The sequence below is a fragment of the Topomyia yanbarensis genome, chromosome 2, assembly GCF_030247195.1.
Source record: "Topomyia yanbarensis strain Yona2022 chromosome 2, ASM3024719v1, whole genome shotgun sequence".
Taxonomy (NCBI): domain Eukaryota; kingdom Metazoa; phylum Arthropoda; class Insecta; order Diptera; family Culicidae; genus Topomyia; species Topomyia yanbarensis.
This window is the reverse complement of record NC_080671.1, coordinates 174,188,764-174,203,676: the sequence shown is the minus strand read 5'-3', so window position 1 is coordinate 174,203,676 and position 14,913 is coordinate 174,188,764. Positions and strand designations below refer to the sequence as shown.

The window sequence follows — 14,913 nt, the reverse complement described above, 5'->3', positions numbered from 1 at the left end:
TAGAAATTAACGTAATCGTGAACGTAAATCACACTACTCTGCCAGAATAATCCAATACGAATATATCACGATAACATCAATAGAAATTAAGAAAATCATGACTAAGGTCTTGAAGTCATTTATAAAAATTTCCCGACTAAATTGATTTATATAACAATTTATAAATAAATAATTTTGAGATTTTGTAATCTTCTTCTTCTGAGTTTTATAAAAAAAAACCTTTAAAAAATTTTTGTTATGAAGAACTTACCCAAAAATAATTAAGGATAATCTACTCCTGCAAAGATTTAGTTAGGGGCTCGGTGCCTTCAGCAAAGTTATTTTGAATGCTATTGCAATGAACTTCGTTGAAGACATTAGCGGGGCAATAATTTTTTGATGTTGGAATCGTGTCTATCATAAAATCAATCAAGGCCAGCGATATTTGACTGAAATTGTATCATAATAACATGTGCCCTACAGCGAGTGAGGTTTTGGATGGAAAATACATGTATGCCTTAGATTTAATTTGAAAGTTTTTGTAAAATGAAAGATTTTAAAACATGGCGTTCAAGCACATGATGCAAAGTTTCAAACGGATATTGTGCACGCTCAAAAAAAAGATTGAAAGATTGGATTTTTAAAAATATAATTATATTTATTATTTTGAGTTTTTTGAACGTCATCGTGTGCTTAAACTCTACCAAGTTTCGAGGTTTTCTAATCTTTTAAAATTTTCATATGAAAAGTATGAAAAAATTTTTTAGATTGTAGATTGAATTGTTTTATGATTCATTCATCGAAAAAATAACTGCCACGCTAGAAGATATAAAGTATGGAGTATCGAGATGTAATTTGATATTTGCAATAGAGGGTCTTTTTGATCAATCTAATTAAATTCTTATTCTGAAACTATATAATTTTAATAAGATATCTTCGAAAAAAATTAATAATTTAGTCAAAATTTTTGAGGATTCCTTGACATGATTTTATATTTTACTTTTATTACGTGGCATTTATTTTACAGCAATATTGGATTATAAATACTTTGGAATCCCGTTTAATGAAACTGTTATTTTCAATCAACGTGTAAAATTATAATAAAATTCGTTGATGAAAGTACGATAAGTTGTGTGTATTTGTAGTGGATAAGTTTTACATTTATATTCATGCTCCAAATATGTGCATGAAAATAAATTCAAAATTACAATTTTTTCGGTGTACTGGAAACTTGAATGGCTTTTTTGAGTTGGCCGGAAATTTAACCCGAATAAATGATTTTTGATGGTTTGGTAAAATTGTATATATGGTATGTGGTAATATGGTATATTCGAAATTGAAAATTCAAAATTGAAATCGAAGCCCGAAAACACAAAATATCGAAAAAAAATTACTTACGTCGCTTGCTGTTTATATATGGAACTAGAAAAAAGGGAGACAGATCTCCGACCGTGGACCCACTAAAAATGCGCATGGTGGAAAATATTGCACAGCCGTCATCTTGGGATGAAATTACTTGAAAAAAATATTTTTTGTTATCCATTACATATGTTATAAGTCCCATTTAACCCTTAAATGCGCAATGTTGTTTTAAAACAACATTACGAAAACCATCTCAAAATTATCATAGTAACGTATCAAAGCTGTGAGACAATTTTCAGAATATTAAAAAAATAAAATAATTTGCGCCTTTAAGGGTTAACAAGACCTTGATTCATCTCTTTAATACGTCAAGGAAAATTCCCGAAATATGCATATTTTCGTGCTCTACGATAGTGTAACCCTTAACATACTTCCTGTAACAATAAAACATGTTATCGCACACAATATTATCTGGTATAATTTCCGCAATCCATTTATACTTTAACCTTTCATCTTGCAAAAATAACCATTTACTGTGACAAAATGTAAAGGAAGTAGGCGTCTATAGGAAAATTGGCTGCAAAATTCCAAGGTTTTCGCATAAAACAAATCACATCTGATAAATTGCCACCTAATCTTAACGACATTCTTTGCCCACTAAGCTCGGACAGAACCGCAGCAAAACCGGTTGCAATGGGCTCGGCACTGTCTTAACAAAGGAGAAAATATCTAATACCTACGACTCCCTCGTACCATTGGAAATCAGTAATTATGGGTTAAATAAACAAATCAGAATCTCCCACGGACAGAACCAGTGCAGAGCGTGGCTATTCGGAGGCTAACTACAAGTTTTACATCACGGCAGCCTTGTCAAGAAACCTAGCTGAATGGCAGGCAGGCAGGCAGGCAGTCCATCGAAGAAAGCATGTAGCCCAAAAACGTCAGCGTCAATGTCTCGAGTCATGCCCATATCGGTTGTATTGGTTCTACGACGGGCACGTTTCGCGAGGTAGCAAAGGTACCACTACGAACTTCAGACGGTTGAACATTCATTATTATTTTATAACACAGGTAAATCGAAAACACCTTCGTTTTGCGGTAGTATTTGTTACGACGGTTGTTACCGTTATGGAACGCTCTGCGTGCTTGGCCATAGAGTCGCTTGAGGTTCCACTGAACTTACCAACACCATCGATCGGGCTTAGTGTGTGCAAAGAGTCAGATAGCGTGAGAGTGAAGGACCCCTGTGCGGCAGGTATGCCGTCACCTCAGTCGGTTGGATATTTCGAGGCTGTCGCGACGCAACACATTAACTAAAATCGGTACCTTCCTTCGCCCGTGGAGGTGCCGCTGGTGAAAAGGAATTTGCCCGTCATGGAATATGTCAGATTCGATTTTGCAATCCCATTCGCTGTGTTATCGAACCAATGACGTCCACGCGTAGCTAACGTTGCGATCGTTGGTGTTCAAGTGCAATTTTAGTGTTCGGATTTAGCTGTATCGGCCGTGTAAGTGCTTGTTTTATTGATGATTTATGGTGGGAACTGCTATAAGTTCAACCGTTACTGTGTGGAAAGTGGATTAGATTTTAATTTTCTCACATTAGAGTGAGTTCCTGGTTCGAGATTTTAGGGGAAATCGAATCTCCCTCGAACAGTGTTGCTTCAGAACCGTTAAGTGCCCTAATATTAATTTGAGTGTAGTTTATGGTTTCCTCCGGACGTGAAAATAAGCGCCAGTGAAAACCTTGCCACGTAAAAAAAAGTATGGAAAAGAAAAGTGCGTTTTTTATCTAGAAAAATTAAACTGACTCTCGTATCGCTCACTCCCTTGCAGCTAATGTCATCTTGGAATGTGAGGAGGCGTCTTCAAATCAGAACCAGCTGTGTGGCATGCGAGCGCTTGTGTGTTGTGCGTAGCTACCTATCGGAATGCATATGAAATGCGGTTGCTTCCTAATTTCTGTGTGATTCTACACTTTAGTGCTGGGTTATCCAAAACCAAACGAGGGGTGATTGGACACCGTTCAAAATTTGTGTTTGCGAAGAAGGAAAAGAAATGGGATTCCTTTCTACATAGACAGGTCACAGGACTCATTTTTTTCTCCCAAAACCGGCAGCAACAGATAAGCACTTTTAAATGGGTGAACCGGAAGTGCGTGTATTTAATACTTGTTTTAGTTAATTGAAATGCTTTAGCTATTGCTCGGGACGGGAAAGTAGTGCTGTGACTTTTATCTGTAGTTGTTTATGGTTGGCTTGGAATACACGACGACAAGTAATGCAGTTTGCAGTATTCTTTATTGATTTTTATTGAGTGAAGTGCTGATTGATACAAAGTCGATTGCATCTTGCCGGTAGTTTTTTTCCTCTGGTGAATCACATAAGCTCCGAATCCGATTGTTGGAAAACGAAACTACTGACTCATTCCCGTGGCTCGGTATATTTCAGTCAAGTTGAATCATCGTGCGTTGAATTCGATATTAGCGATTTATCCTAAGAATTACATCTTAAATTTATTTATCGCTTCGAGACGATGGAGCGTAAGCAAAGTTCTTGGTATTATTTCTACTGTCATCGGGGTGGAGGGTGTTGTGCTCGCCATCGAACCTTCGGAATAGATTTTCGAATAATGGCGCGGACTTATTTCTTCGACTAGCTATTCATCGTATGTCCATAACCATTATTAAACAAATAAAATGCCCATCAATTCGGCACCGGCTTTCGAGTGATATTGTGTTTAAATTTATTCTTGATTTTTTAAATATTCAATCCAAGAATTCTATAGTTATAGCGATTTGAGGTTTTACATCTAAACCTTTAAAATTAAAGTTGTATATCTAAACCTAAATGAGTTTTTTTTCAAACTTCAAATACAGTGATGACCCGATTTTATCAGCCCCCGATTTGCCTACCCCCGATTTAATTACCCCTCGATTTCATCAGCTTTTTGACCCGATTTTGTCAGCTTCATATGAAAATTGATAGATGGTAGGCTGATGGGCTCTTGCTTTTATTATATTTTGCACCGTCAGACCCCCTTAAGGAAAACTTAATCTAAATAATCAGAAAGCGTTATGAGGCTATACCTAGGGACTAATGAAGAATATTTCAAGAGCTTCGGATTCTTAAACAGAGAGATAAATACACTCAGGTTTTTTTGCGCGGATTTTTTTTAAACAGATTTTTGAATTTACGCGGCTTTTCATTTACGCGGTTTTCATTTACGCGGCCTGTATCCCCCGCGTGAAAGAAACCAGAGTGTATACGTCCGGATTGTGTCAATGTCACTGTTTTATCAGCCAAAATTCCAAGAGGCTGATAAATACGGGTCTTCACTGTATTCACTTTGTCTCTTCCACACTGAAAATAATCGACACGATAAAACCATCTGCAATTAAACATCATTTTCATGTGCGTTCTCATGTTAAAAAGTAAAAGAAATGATTTCCCTTCGAATTTCACATGAAAATCCATTAAAAAGCATTTCATGTGGTGTTTCAAATTAAATTCAAACAAATTCTAGGTGAATACGACATATTTATCCATTGAATATTCATTGCCATGTTATTGAGTCGTAAAGTATGAACTTTACATATGACATTCGCATGAAAAACATGTAGTGCATTTGTACATGTAAAAAATTGATTTCAGTGATTCTTCTGCCAATGAAATCTATAAGTAAAACAAGATATTCACGTGTAATTCATTTGGAAATTTTAGTCAATGAAATTTCTTATGATGTTGATCTGCTTTTCACACCATGTTCGCACGAATTTCATTGGAAAACAATATTTCCCACACTCGAATGGATATTCAAGTGGCAACCGTGTGCATTTCATGTGTTTGTGGATTGATATAATTCAATATATTTCCACATGTGTTATGTTTTTTCAGTGCACAATCAAAAGACGAATCTCTTCTATAACCAAACAAAAAAACGCAACTGTTCCTTCTGTTATACGAGCATTTCGTTCTTTTTCATCTAATAATATTTGCCACAGAAATGATACTTTAATATTATTTCCTCAAATGGGCTAAACAGACTTTTATGAATAAACTTATTTCGCTCATTATATCGCTGCAAAGAGAAATTTCGTAAAAAAAATACACGTTAAATCACATCCATACCGTTCGTAGAAGCAATTGAAAATATTGTCTGTGTTTAAATTATGTTGGAATTAAGAGGAATCAGTGAAACAAAAGTTTGTTTTCAAAACCAATTAGCCCTTTTGAACAGTAAATAAGAAATTATAAATTAAATTAGTTTAGGAATTTGTGTTCGGACTTCGTCTCATCAGAATCCGACACCAACTTAGTGGCAGGACTAAGCTCGGACAGCCAAGCAGCACTGTTGGCATTAAGGTCGTCGAAATGTGAGTCCAAACTGGTTTGGGAGTGCATTACAACTTTACAATAACTGCCAACTCGGAATAAAGTAATGATATTCTGGGTACCTGGCCACCAAGGAATCGATGGTAACGAAGTGGCCGATGAATTAGGCAGGCGTAGTTCATCAAACGTATTTGTTGGACCAGAACCATTTCTAGGTATATCTAGCTGTGCACTCAAACTAGAACTTTCGGCTTGGGCAAGGGACCAACTATAAAAAGACTGGCGTAACGTAGAAGGCGCTCGACAAGATAAGAAATTCATACATCTAGATACAACGAGAGCCAAAAAACTAAAGGATCTAAAATGAACAGATTTACGTATAATCACGGGTTTATTTACGGGACATTGTCCTGCTAAGTATCATCAGAAACAAATTGGCAAAAGTCAAGATGACAATTGTCGATTCTGTAACTACGAGCCCGAGAGCTCGGAACATATTCTGTGCCATTGTGCAGTACTCTTTCTTCGGAAGGCATCTTATGACACCTCACGAGGTATGGCATATCTGTCCCAAACGGATCCTTAGCTGCATTAATAATGTACTACCCGGTTGGAACGACACATGTGGACAAACAAACAAATCGCTGCCAACTACATTAGATTCGGGTAATTTGTAATATGCAGAGCAAACAGGGGCAGCCACAAAAGATAACCTGAATAGTGGTCGCAGTGGCAAAGTTTCCCCTAACAAAAAAAAACAGAAGAACTAAGATTTATCTGATTTTTCCACAGGGGTAGTAGAGTTGGAGATTTAGAAGGGTATATGGGCTAGGATTCGTTTCAAGATCACGATGTGATTTGTGTAGTATATTTAGTTGTTTAATTAGTATCCGGGTATTGTACACGGTTGCTAAAAAAAATAAGATCATGTTTAGTTTTTGGGTTATTTGAACTTTGACTTACTGGCTATCGAGAATAATCAACATTTTTTTTAACAACGACAAATAGAAATCCAAACTGCCAGTCGTGAAAGTAAAGGCAAACAAATTATAAGGAGATTTTTGAGTTATTAGCTATAATGCAGACAGCGAAAACAACAATAATATTTTCACTTACAACATTTCGATGCATTTATTTCACTGATATGCCGAAAAATTACTTATAATATAAGCTCGATAGTCAAGAGATATTCACATTTACTTTATTAGAAGAAAATGTTACGCATTTATTGTAATTTAAAGATACAATATGGGTTTCGCGATTTTTTTCTCTCAAATGCAAATTCGAACTTGTGCTTTCCGCACAAACCGCTGGTCAACCTAAACGGTTATATATAATCATTCATATATATTCCGATTGGTCATAATTCCGGGCAGTTCGGAGTGTTTATCTATTACTCAAAATTTCGTACATTCGTTGATGTATAACTGCTGGTTCATATTTTAGATTGCATGAAAATCGTAATCTTCCGGCCATAACTGCAGATTCCCTGTCAGATCTTAGACTTATCGGCAAACTTGACAATAAGAATAAATTAATATTTCTTGGAAACAACTCCGCTATCCTTGGCAACACAACACTTCGGCCGTTGAAGTTGTTTGAAAACAAATTTGATATGGATGCATTCGTAAAATTTAGTCACATTCTAATTATACACCTTGAGGCCTGCGTTTTGGTCGTAATTGTGGGCTTTATGATCCACTTCAATTAGCCCAACTAAACGCCAATTTAATGATAGCTCGATACTTGAAGAATCTTATCACGGTATATTTCGAAATGTACTGCGGAAGGCTTTGAATTTGTGGGCTTCGTCCACGATCCATCCCCTGGATTTGCTTTGAAAATCTTACTGACTTTCCGGTTAACGTTAACTGTACTGCTTCAACGCCTTGATTGGTCCTTCCGGGAAACAGAAAGCCGTTCCTTGAAACGTTTCAGAACTGCAAGTCTGGTGGTTTACCCTATGCTGGGTCATTAAGCAGAAGGATTTTGACCGAATGAGCATTAGGCCGAATAGTTATTCGGCCGAATAGTCATTAGGCCGATTGATCATTTGGCCAAAGGGTCATTATGCCGAATGGTCATTAGGCCAAATTATCATTTGGCTGATTTATGATTAGACCGAATGATAATTAGGCCGAATGGTCAGGAGGCCAAATGGTCAAGAGGCCGAATGATCGTTAGGCCAAATCATCACTTGGCCGAATGGTCGTTAGGCCAAATCATCGCTTGGTCGAATGGTCATTAGGCTGAAGGACACTTTCACTTTTGGCTCTACGAACATGAACGGATGATTTTATATGGTTCTCGTGAATCTGGATTTTCAGTTCCCGGGGTATGATCCAGTGCAGGCTTACGATTTTTACATTGTAATAAAATTCTTGGAATTGTCTCATGAGAATGGCTCCGAAACCGTAATGCACGGCTCCACGGGATTCTGCTTCGGAATGGCCGCTCCGGAGTCAAACCATCAACTTGTCCCATATTGAATTTCACAATTTGTTTCACTATACTGGAATATATCTGCTGTACTCTCTGGAACCAGGTGAAATCACCCAGTTCATTTGAACAGTTTCTAAAAGTCCCTAAATTCAAAACCTCTTAAAGAGCCCAAATCGGTTACAAAATGCCGTAGTTATGAGCATTTCAGTTCGCACAGTGGGAAAAAGTATCAAAAACGTGACATTATAAGATACCGTGAAAGAACGCCAAGTGCGGTAATCGAAAATGAGCATTTCTTATATAAAAATGTCTGGAAAATCGATTGCATCTATTTAAAATGACCGCAGAGTACGTTATCATGCTTGATTTGCTCTAATTCCCCTTTTTGTTAGTGTTTATTTTTTTACTGGTTAAATAACTTGGAAGAAAATTTAATGCGGACTACCATAGTTAGTGTTTCTTATGCAGCAAAGTCAAAAGATTCTCTAGAAGTTAGTAGGGGTATCAGCATAAAACGTTTCAATCCCTTTTACCCCAATTTTCCCCTAATGTTGGGTTTTTAGTTAAACTGGACTCAATATTTCAGAAGCAGGCCGAATGCCGCTGATCAAAAGTAGTGTTTCCCGATCAGAAACACATAACACAAATATTTCAAAACTATATCTCGCTTTGTTACTTGTTATAAATTTCTGTTATTTTAACTACTAACGAGACCTAATTTATAATACAATATGTTACAAAAATTGTGTTCTGTTATAATCTTGTTATTTCATTCTGATCGGGTTCTTACGCAAAAATTCTTCACTATTCTTTTAATAACTAAAGTGTGAGGTTAGATCTGGCCCTTTATTATTTTTTATATGAAAAATGGAATCGGTTACATTAAACGACCGCACGAAACATGTGTACCCGTTTTGCCCCAGTTCCCAAAACTCAAGTTAGAAGTTAATTCTTGCTTCACATTTACACAAAGGACTGAGTGCGGCATATCAAAAGTAATATTTCTTATTTATGAAAATCCGAGAAATCGATTACAGATAATTGGAATGACCGTAAGAAACGTGTGAATCCGTTTTACTGCACTTTTTCTCATATCTCGTGCTTTCAGTTAAATCTGTCTACATTACGGAAGAAGGCTGAAAGCGAATGTTTTGTAGAATTACTACTTTTCGTCGGCTGCATTCAGCCTCTATCCGAGAAGCACGACCAGGTTTAACTTCCCATTTGAGTTATGGGGTGAATTGGGATAAAATGGGTACACATGTGTCGTGTGGATGTTCTACCTACGTTCAATTGAACTGTTTAACACGAAAATTACTATTTATCAGCCTCTATATAAAATGTGGGTAAGTATAATTTAACACTTATATAAGGGAAAGAATTGGGGTTTCGTGCGGTCATTCCAAGTATATTCAATCGATTCCCTGAACTGTTTTCCATAAGAAGAACTCCTTTGGTAAGCCGCATTCATCTTCTTTTTCAAGTGATGAGTAAGGTATAATTTCAAGCATACATTATGTGGAGAATTGGGATAAAGCGGTTATGCACGTTCCATGCAGTGATTCTAACTACCTTCGCATTGAGCCTTTTTTCAAAAAGCACAATCAGGTTTAACTTCCCACTTGAGTTATGCGAAAAATTGGGGTAAACGGGTACACACGTTTCGTGCGGTTATTTTAACTATATTCAAAAGATTCCCCTGAATTTTTACATATCAATTACTACTTTTCATCAGCCGCTTTCAGCTTCTTTCTAGAATGTGGAGTAAGGTATAACTCCAAACTTGTATAATGTGAAGAATAGGGCTAAAACGGATGCAAACGTTTCGTATGGTCATTCTTACTATCTCCAATCGATTCGATGGAATTTTTCACAAAAGAATTGCTTTTTTCGTCAACCGCATTGAACTTCTTTCCGAAAAGCACAGCCAGCTTTACCCTCTCACTTGAGTAATGGGAAGAATTAGGGTTAAACGGATATACGCGTTTCGTACGAGCGTTCCAACTATATTCAATCGATTCCCCGGAATTACTACTACGTTTCTGCGTAAGAATTACAACTTCTCATCAGCCACATTCAGATTCTTTCAGCCAGGTTCAACTTCACACTTGAGAAGAGCTGGGGTAGAACCTGTACATACGTTTCGTGTGGTCATTGTAACTATCTTCAATCGATTCCACAGAATTCCGGATAATTTGCTACTGCGAAAAAAAAATCACATTTTCACACGAAAAGTTATTGGCGCTCACACAACTTCTTCGGATACAACGTGTTATTTCTCCGGATAAATAAAACCGCCGGAGAATGAGCGAATGAGTTTATCACGGTATCCTTTTTGCGCTCGCTGCCTTGCTGTCGCTATTCCAAAACACGAAAAAAGAAGTCTGTCGTACTCCTTTGCCACTTTTCTTTTCAATTAAGTGTATATTTTGACGCTTTCATTGCTTTCCACGAAATTAAAATATCACATTCCCCGGCGAGAAGGAAAAAATCAAATAAATTTTATCCGCAAAATTATTCTCACGCTATTTGTGGAGACAGAGAATTTTGCGACTCATCTTATCTCGAAAAAGTTGGACATCGGATAAGCCTCTTCTCGCGTGAGTGAGAGAGAATTACAATGCCTGAAAGCCAGGTTTAACTTTATACTTGATCTATGGGAGGAAATGAGGTAAAAGTGGTACACACGTTTCGAGCGGTCAGTCTAACTATATTCAAACGATAACCTGGACTTTTATACATAAGAATTACTTTTAAACTACCGCATATACAGCCCATAATTGCAAAGAAGTCCCATAAAAATAGGATATCTCATAGAAAACGGGACAAACATGCGATCATGGGCAGTATAGCCATTTACCGAAATATAAAGTCAGGATTAATATCAAACGTTAGTTGTGCGAAGAATTGGGGTGAAATGAGTCTATACGTTTCGTGAGTTTATTCTAATTATCTTCAACCGATTCTCTGAATTTTTTACATATGAAATGCTAATTTTGGTCAACCGTATTCAACTTTCTTCCGAATTATTTATTTAATCGTGAACATAAACTCAAACGAAATATGAAATTGGGGCAAAACGGGCATGATAGCGTACGGTGCGGTCGTTGTAAATACTTGCAAACAATTTTTCAGGCATTTTTACATAGTTTACACTTTTTCTGCTAAACGTCATCCAGCCTTTAAAAAAAGTGTCGCGTTTTGGTTCCATTGTTTTCACACTACGCGTCGCTGTTGGCCCGTTACGGGTTCAATACAGACTGTCGCTCACCGTAATATCAATTTTGGTGGGTTCATATCTTTCGGCCCTAAAATGCACGCTATTGGCTTCGTATCACTCCAGCACGTTTCGAGCGTTGTGATCAGGCCAATTCGAAATTGAACTGTTATGCGTTCATATAAACAGTGAGAGTCGCTGTTGAAGGGACTCTTGTACTTTTCAAAGTCAATTGTTTGGATATTAAAAAATATGAAGCTTTGATGCTAACATTCCGTTACGGAAATTGACATCTAGTGCTACGATCCTACTGATTACTAAGAATACTTCCTGGCTGGGATTTGAACGTTTGACGAGTGGCTTATGAAACAATAGTATCATATGACATAAGAACCGCTACTTTACCCATTTTTATAAATCGCTTACCAGATCGAAAATTTCTAAACAAACGCTCTAATTGCTGAATAGAAACAATTCGAAAAAGGAACCTGGTTTCGGTTTACAAACCACCCGTGGTATTATGCTAGATTTATTCCATAGGAGATAGTTATATGAAACCTTTTTGTGCAATATGTGCATAATACGTAACATTACTAAGTAGACGAATTTCTGTTTCGACTTCGTTGTTTCATCAAATGCTTAACCCATTCATGCCCATGTTGTTTGTGGACAACAATGTTTTTAAGCAGCTATAACTTTTGGTTTAGGCAAGAACTGCTCCCATGAACAAGTAAGTCTAATAAATGTGACTATTATCTTTCATTTGAGTACTAAAAGTTACAAGTATTAGCTCTAAAACTGAAGTTATTACATTTAGTCTGATTGGATACCGATGGAGCAGTGCTGCCAGGGACTGTTTAGGTTGACGACGTAAAATGAAATTTTGATATATTTTCGTTATTTTGCAATATTATTGAAAACTGATAAAACCTATCAATTTAGACTGTTTTCGACTACATTTTACACGTAATTGGACTATTGTAAAAATTCTCGGAAAATTGTATTAAGCATTGGAAGGTAAAACTTGCGTAGCTTCTAGCACTGCGATGGAAGCACCTATTTCTATGGAAAAAGATTTTTCGTGTTTCTTAACCCCACCATTTTCAAGGCAACATAGTTTTGAACACCTGTATGCACAAGAAAAAAGTTGGGCATGAAAGGGTTAAAATTAAGAAAATTCACTTATTATGCTCGAAAACACAATATCGCACAGAACTTCTACAAAACAATATGATAAGCAACGTAAACTTATGTATGTATTTCACATTACTTGAGGTACACATTGAGAGCCAGCGTCATATGTCTATTAGAAACGGAGAAAAAGGAACTGCGCCAACTTACTCCAACTGTCCACTAACACCACTTTTGTAAGTCAAGGATTTCTGTTAAGACTTCGAATCAGAAGACTGACCTGACCGCCAGAACATTGTTTAGGGTTAATTTACATACCGAAAGGTGTATGCTTAACATATCGTTCATGTAAAATTAAATTGGAAGGAGGTAATTATATTTTTAATTCCGGTTTATTGAGTTGCGCTCTTTTTTAAATTAGATCGCTCATAAAATTTTTTATTTTTACTAACTGAATGTACTTTGAATCAGAAACTGAGCAGTGATGCAATGTTGGTTACCTCTTCGAACAACTTTTCTGTATATTACGTGCCTGAATGCACTACACGAGAAACTAAGATAGTGTTTGTATGCGTTTTGCTCTTCATCTTTTTATGTCTACAATAATTTTTATGCATTTTCTGGTATGTAATTAGAGTATGCATTCAATGACATCCACTCATTGTACCGAATATGTAAAATTCATGAACGTAAATACAACTGACGAAACGAGAGGTAGCATGGAAAATATGCTATCGCTGCCCAAATAGTTCTCTCCGTGTACATTTCGTTTTTAATTGGAATAAGAAATGTTCTCCAATTATGCAAACCTGAAATTCGCAAGCACAGAACCATTTCCCGATGTGGTTCTAGTGAGGTCAATTATCCGGTACCGCAGTTCTAGCACACGCTTTCGCTGACATCAGTCTTTCCAGCCCAGTCACCATCTAGCTCAAGCACGCGCTCGGTTTTGCCCACCACTGACAGGCGAACCGGAGCGTAATGCGTGCCACGGAAAATTATATTTCTAATGGACATCGTTCGTCATTACAGTTTTCGTTCGTCATTACAGTTTTCGTTCGCGCAGCAGCAACAATAACAATAAAAGTAACGGCATCAAAACGCGCTAGTCTGAGCCGGCATCATCATTCCTCTCCCGTGGCCAGGTCCACAGAAGTCCAAAGTATCCGTTCTTCTGAGCAGGCAGCGTTGCGTCCCGTCCCGTGGACTTACTGTAAGGGATCAACCGTCCGAGTGGAAGGGGAGAAGGTCAACGAGACAGACGACGGCGCTCGATATAGTGATACATACATTCATGAGTTCGGCGGCGGCGGTTGCGTCGTCTTCTCAGCTCAGTGTGCCATCGTAGTCAGCCGATCTGCAGTCGCCCAGCTGCACTCCTCTAGAAACGAAACGAAATCTCATGAATGTGATAATTAATCAACCTTAGAATTTATTAAATTCGTGTCTCCATCGAGGAGTCGTATCCCTGTATTCATTGTCTCGAGCGACCTGATAGAGGTTGGGGCCTCGAATTGAGTCGTTGCTAGAGAGCTCTACGAACGATGGGAAATTCAACGTCGTCACACGAACCGCTGGAACGGGGATTCACCCGTGGGACGTACGGTGATGTTAAGAATACGGTTGGTACTCGTCTTTTTCTACGACCGCGTTAAACTTGATTTACCACCTGTAAGATTACTCTGTGTTCATTTTTATCTAATGTCACTTTTTATTACATTTTTTTTTATCTGATCCACCACAACCAACAGAAGGCAGCATCCTTTCGGAGCAGCAAACGCTCGCCGAAGAAGATGGACCGTTTGCGGAAATCGTTCCGTGATTCGTTCCGTCGGCGTAAGGACCGGGTTCCGGAGGCGGCAAAGCCACATCAGTGGCAGTCGGATGAGCAAGCAGTGCGGTCTGCCACCTGTACTTTTTCGGTTAAGTACCTGGGCTGCGTGGAGGTGTTCGAGTCACGCGGGATGCAAGTGTGTGAGGAAGCGCTGAAAGTTTTAAGGGTGAGTGATTTGTAAATATTGCAAACGCGTTTAGTCGGAAGCCACTTTCTGATACAACAAAAAATGCTATCGCAATACCTATTTGTAAATTGGTGAGAGCCGAATTGCCGTTGTGTTATTCGAACCGCAATTAAGACATGGAAATTGCTAGCGCAGGATTGAAAATGAGATATTGAGCGAATGTTTTCGAATCGACATTTTACAATCAAACTAAATCTAATCACAGCAGAGATCCTATTTTGCATAATCAGTAATTGATATTAGCCAGCGACATATTTTTCACTGGTTCCTGTTTAAACATAAATTACGATCAATGGGTTTCGTGTATTCTGCTCAAAGTATCAGTACCTCAGAAAAATTTCATATTTTTTAATGGATATTATTTGTTAATATTAGACGAAAGATTTTATCTGGACAAGACACTCCGTTCTTTAATCAGGGTCGGTGA

At 37.6% G+C, this 14,913-nt stretch overlaps 1 protein-coding gene across 6 annotated transcripts in view; it reads left to right on the top strand.

The window, feature by feature from the left end:
• Positions 1-14,913, top strand: part of LOC131682164 (protein numb) — a 122,410-nt gene that overhangs the window by 98,746 nt on the left and 8,751 nt on the right. For 2 of the 6 annotated variants that reach the window (XM_058963425.1, XM_058963423.1), the window contains 2 exons: positions 13,517-14,087; positions 14,217-14,465. In XM_058963425.1, coding sequence (XP_058819408.1) covers positions 14,010-14,087; positions 14,217-14,465 — 327 coding nt within the window. In that variant the 5' untranslated portion in view covers positions 13,517-14,009. Of the gene's footprint in view, positions 1-2,611; positions 2,850-13,497; positions 14,088-14,216; positions 14,466-14,913 lie in introns of those variants that run through there. The other 4 variants (XM_058963427.1, XM_058963426.1, XM_058963424.1 and 1 more) reach the window with 4 other exon arrangements.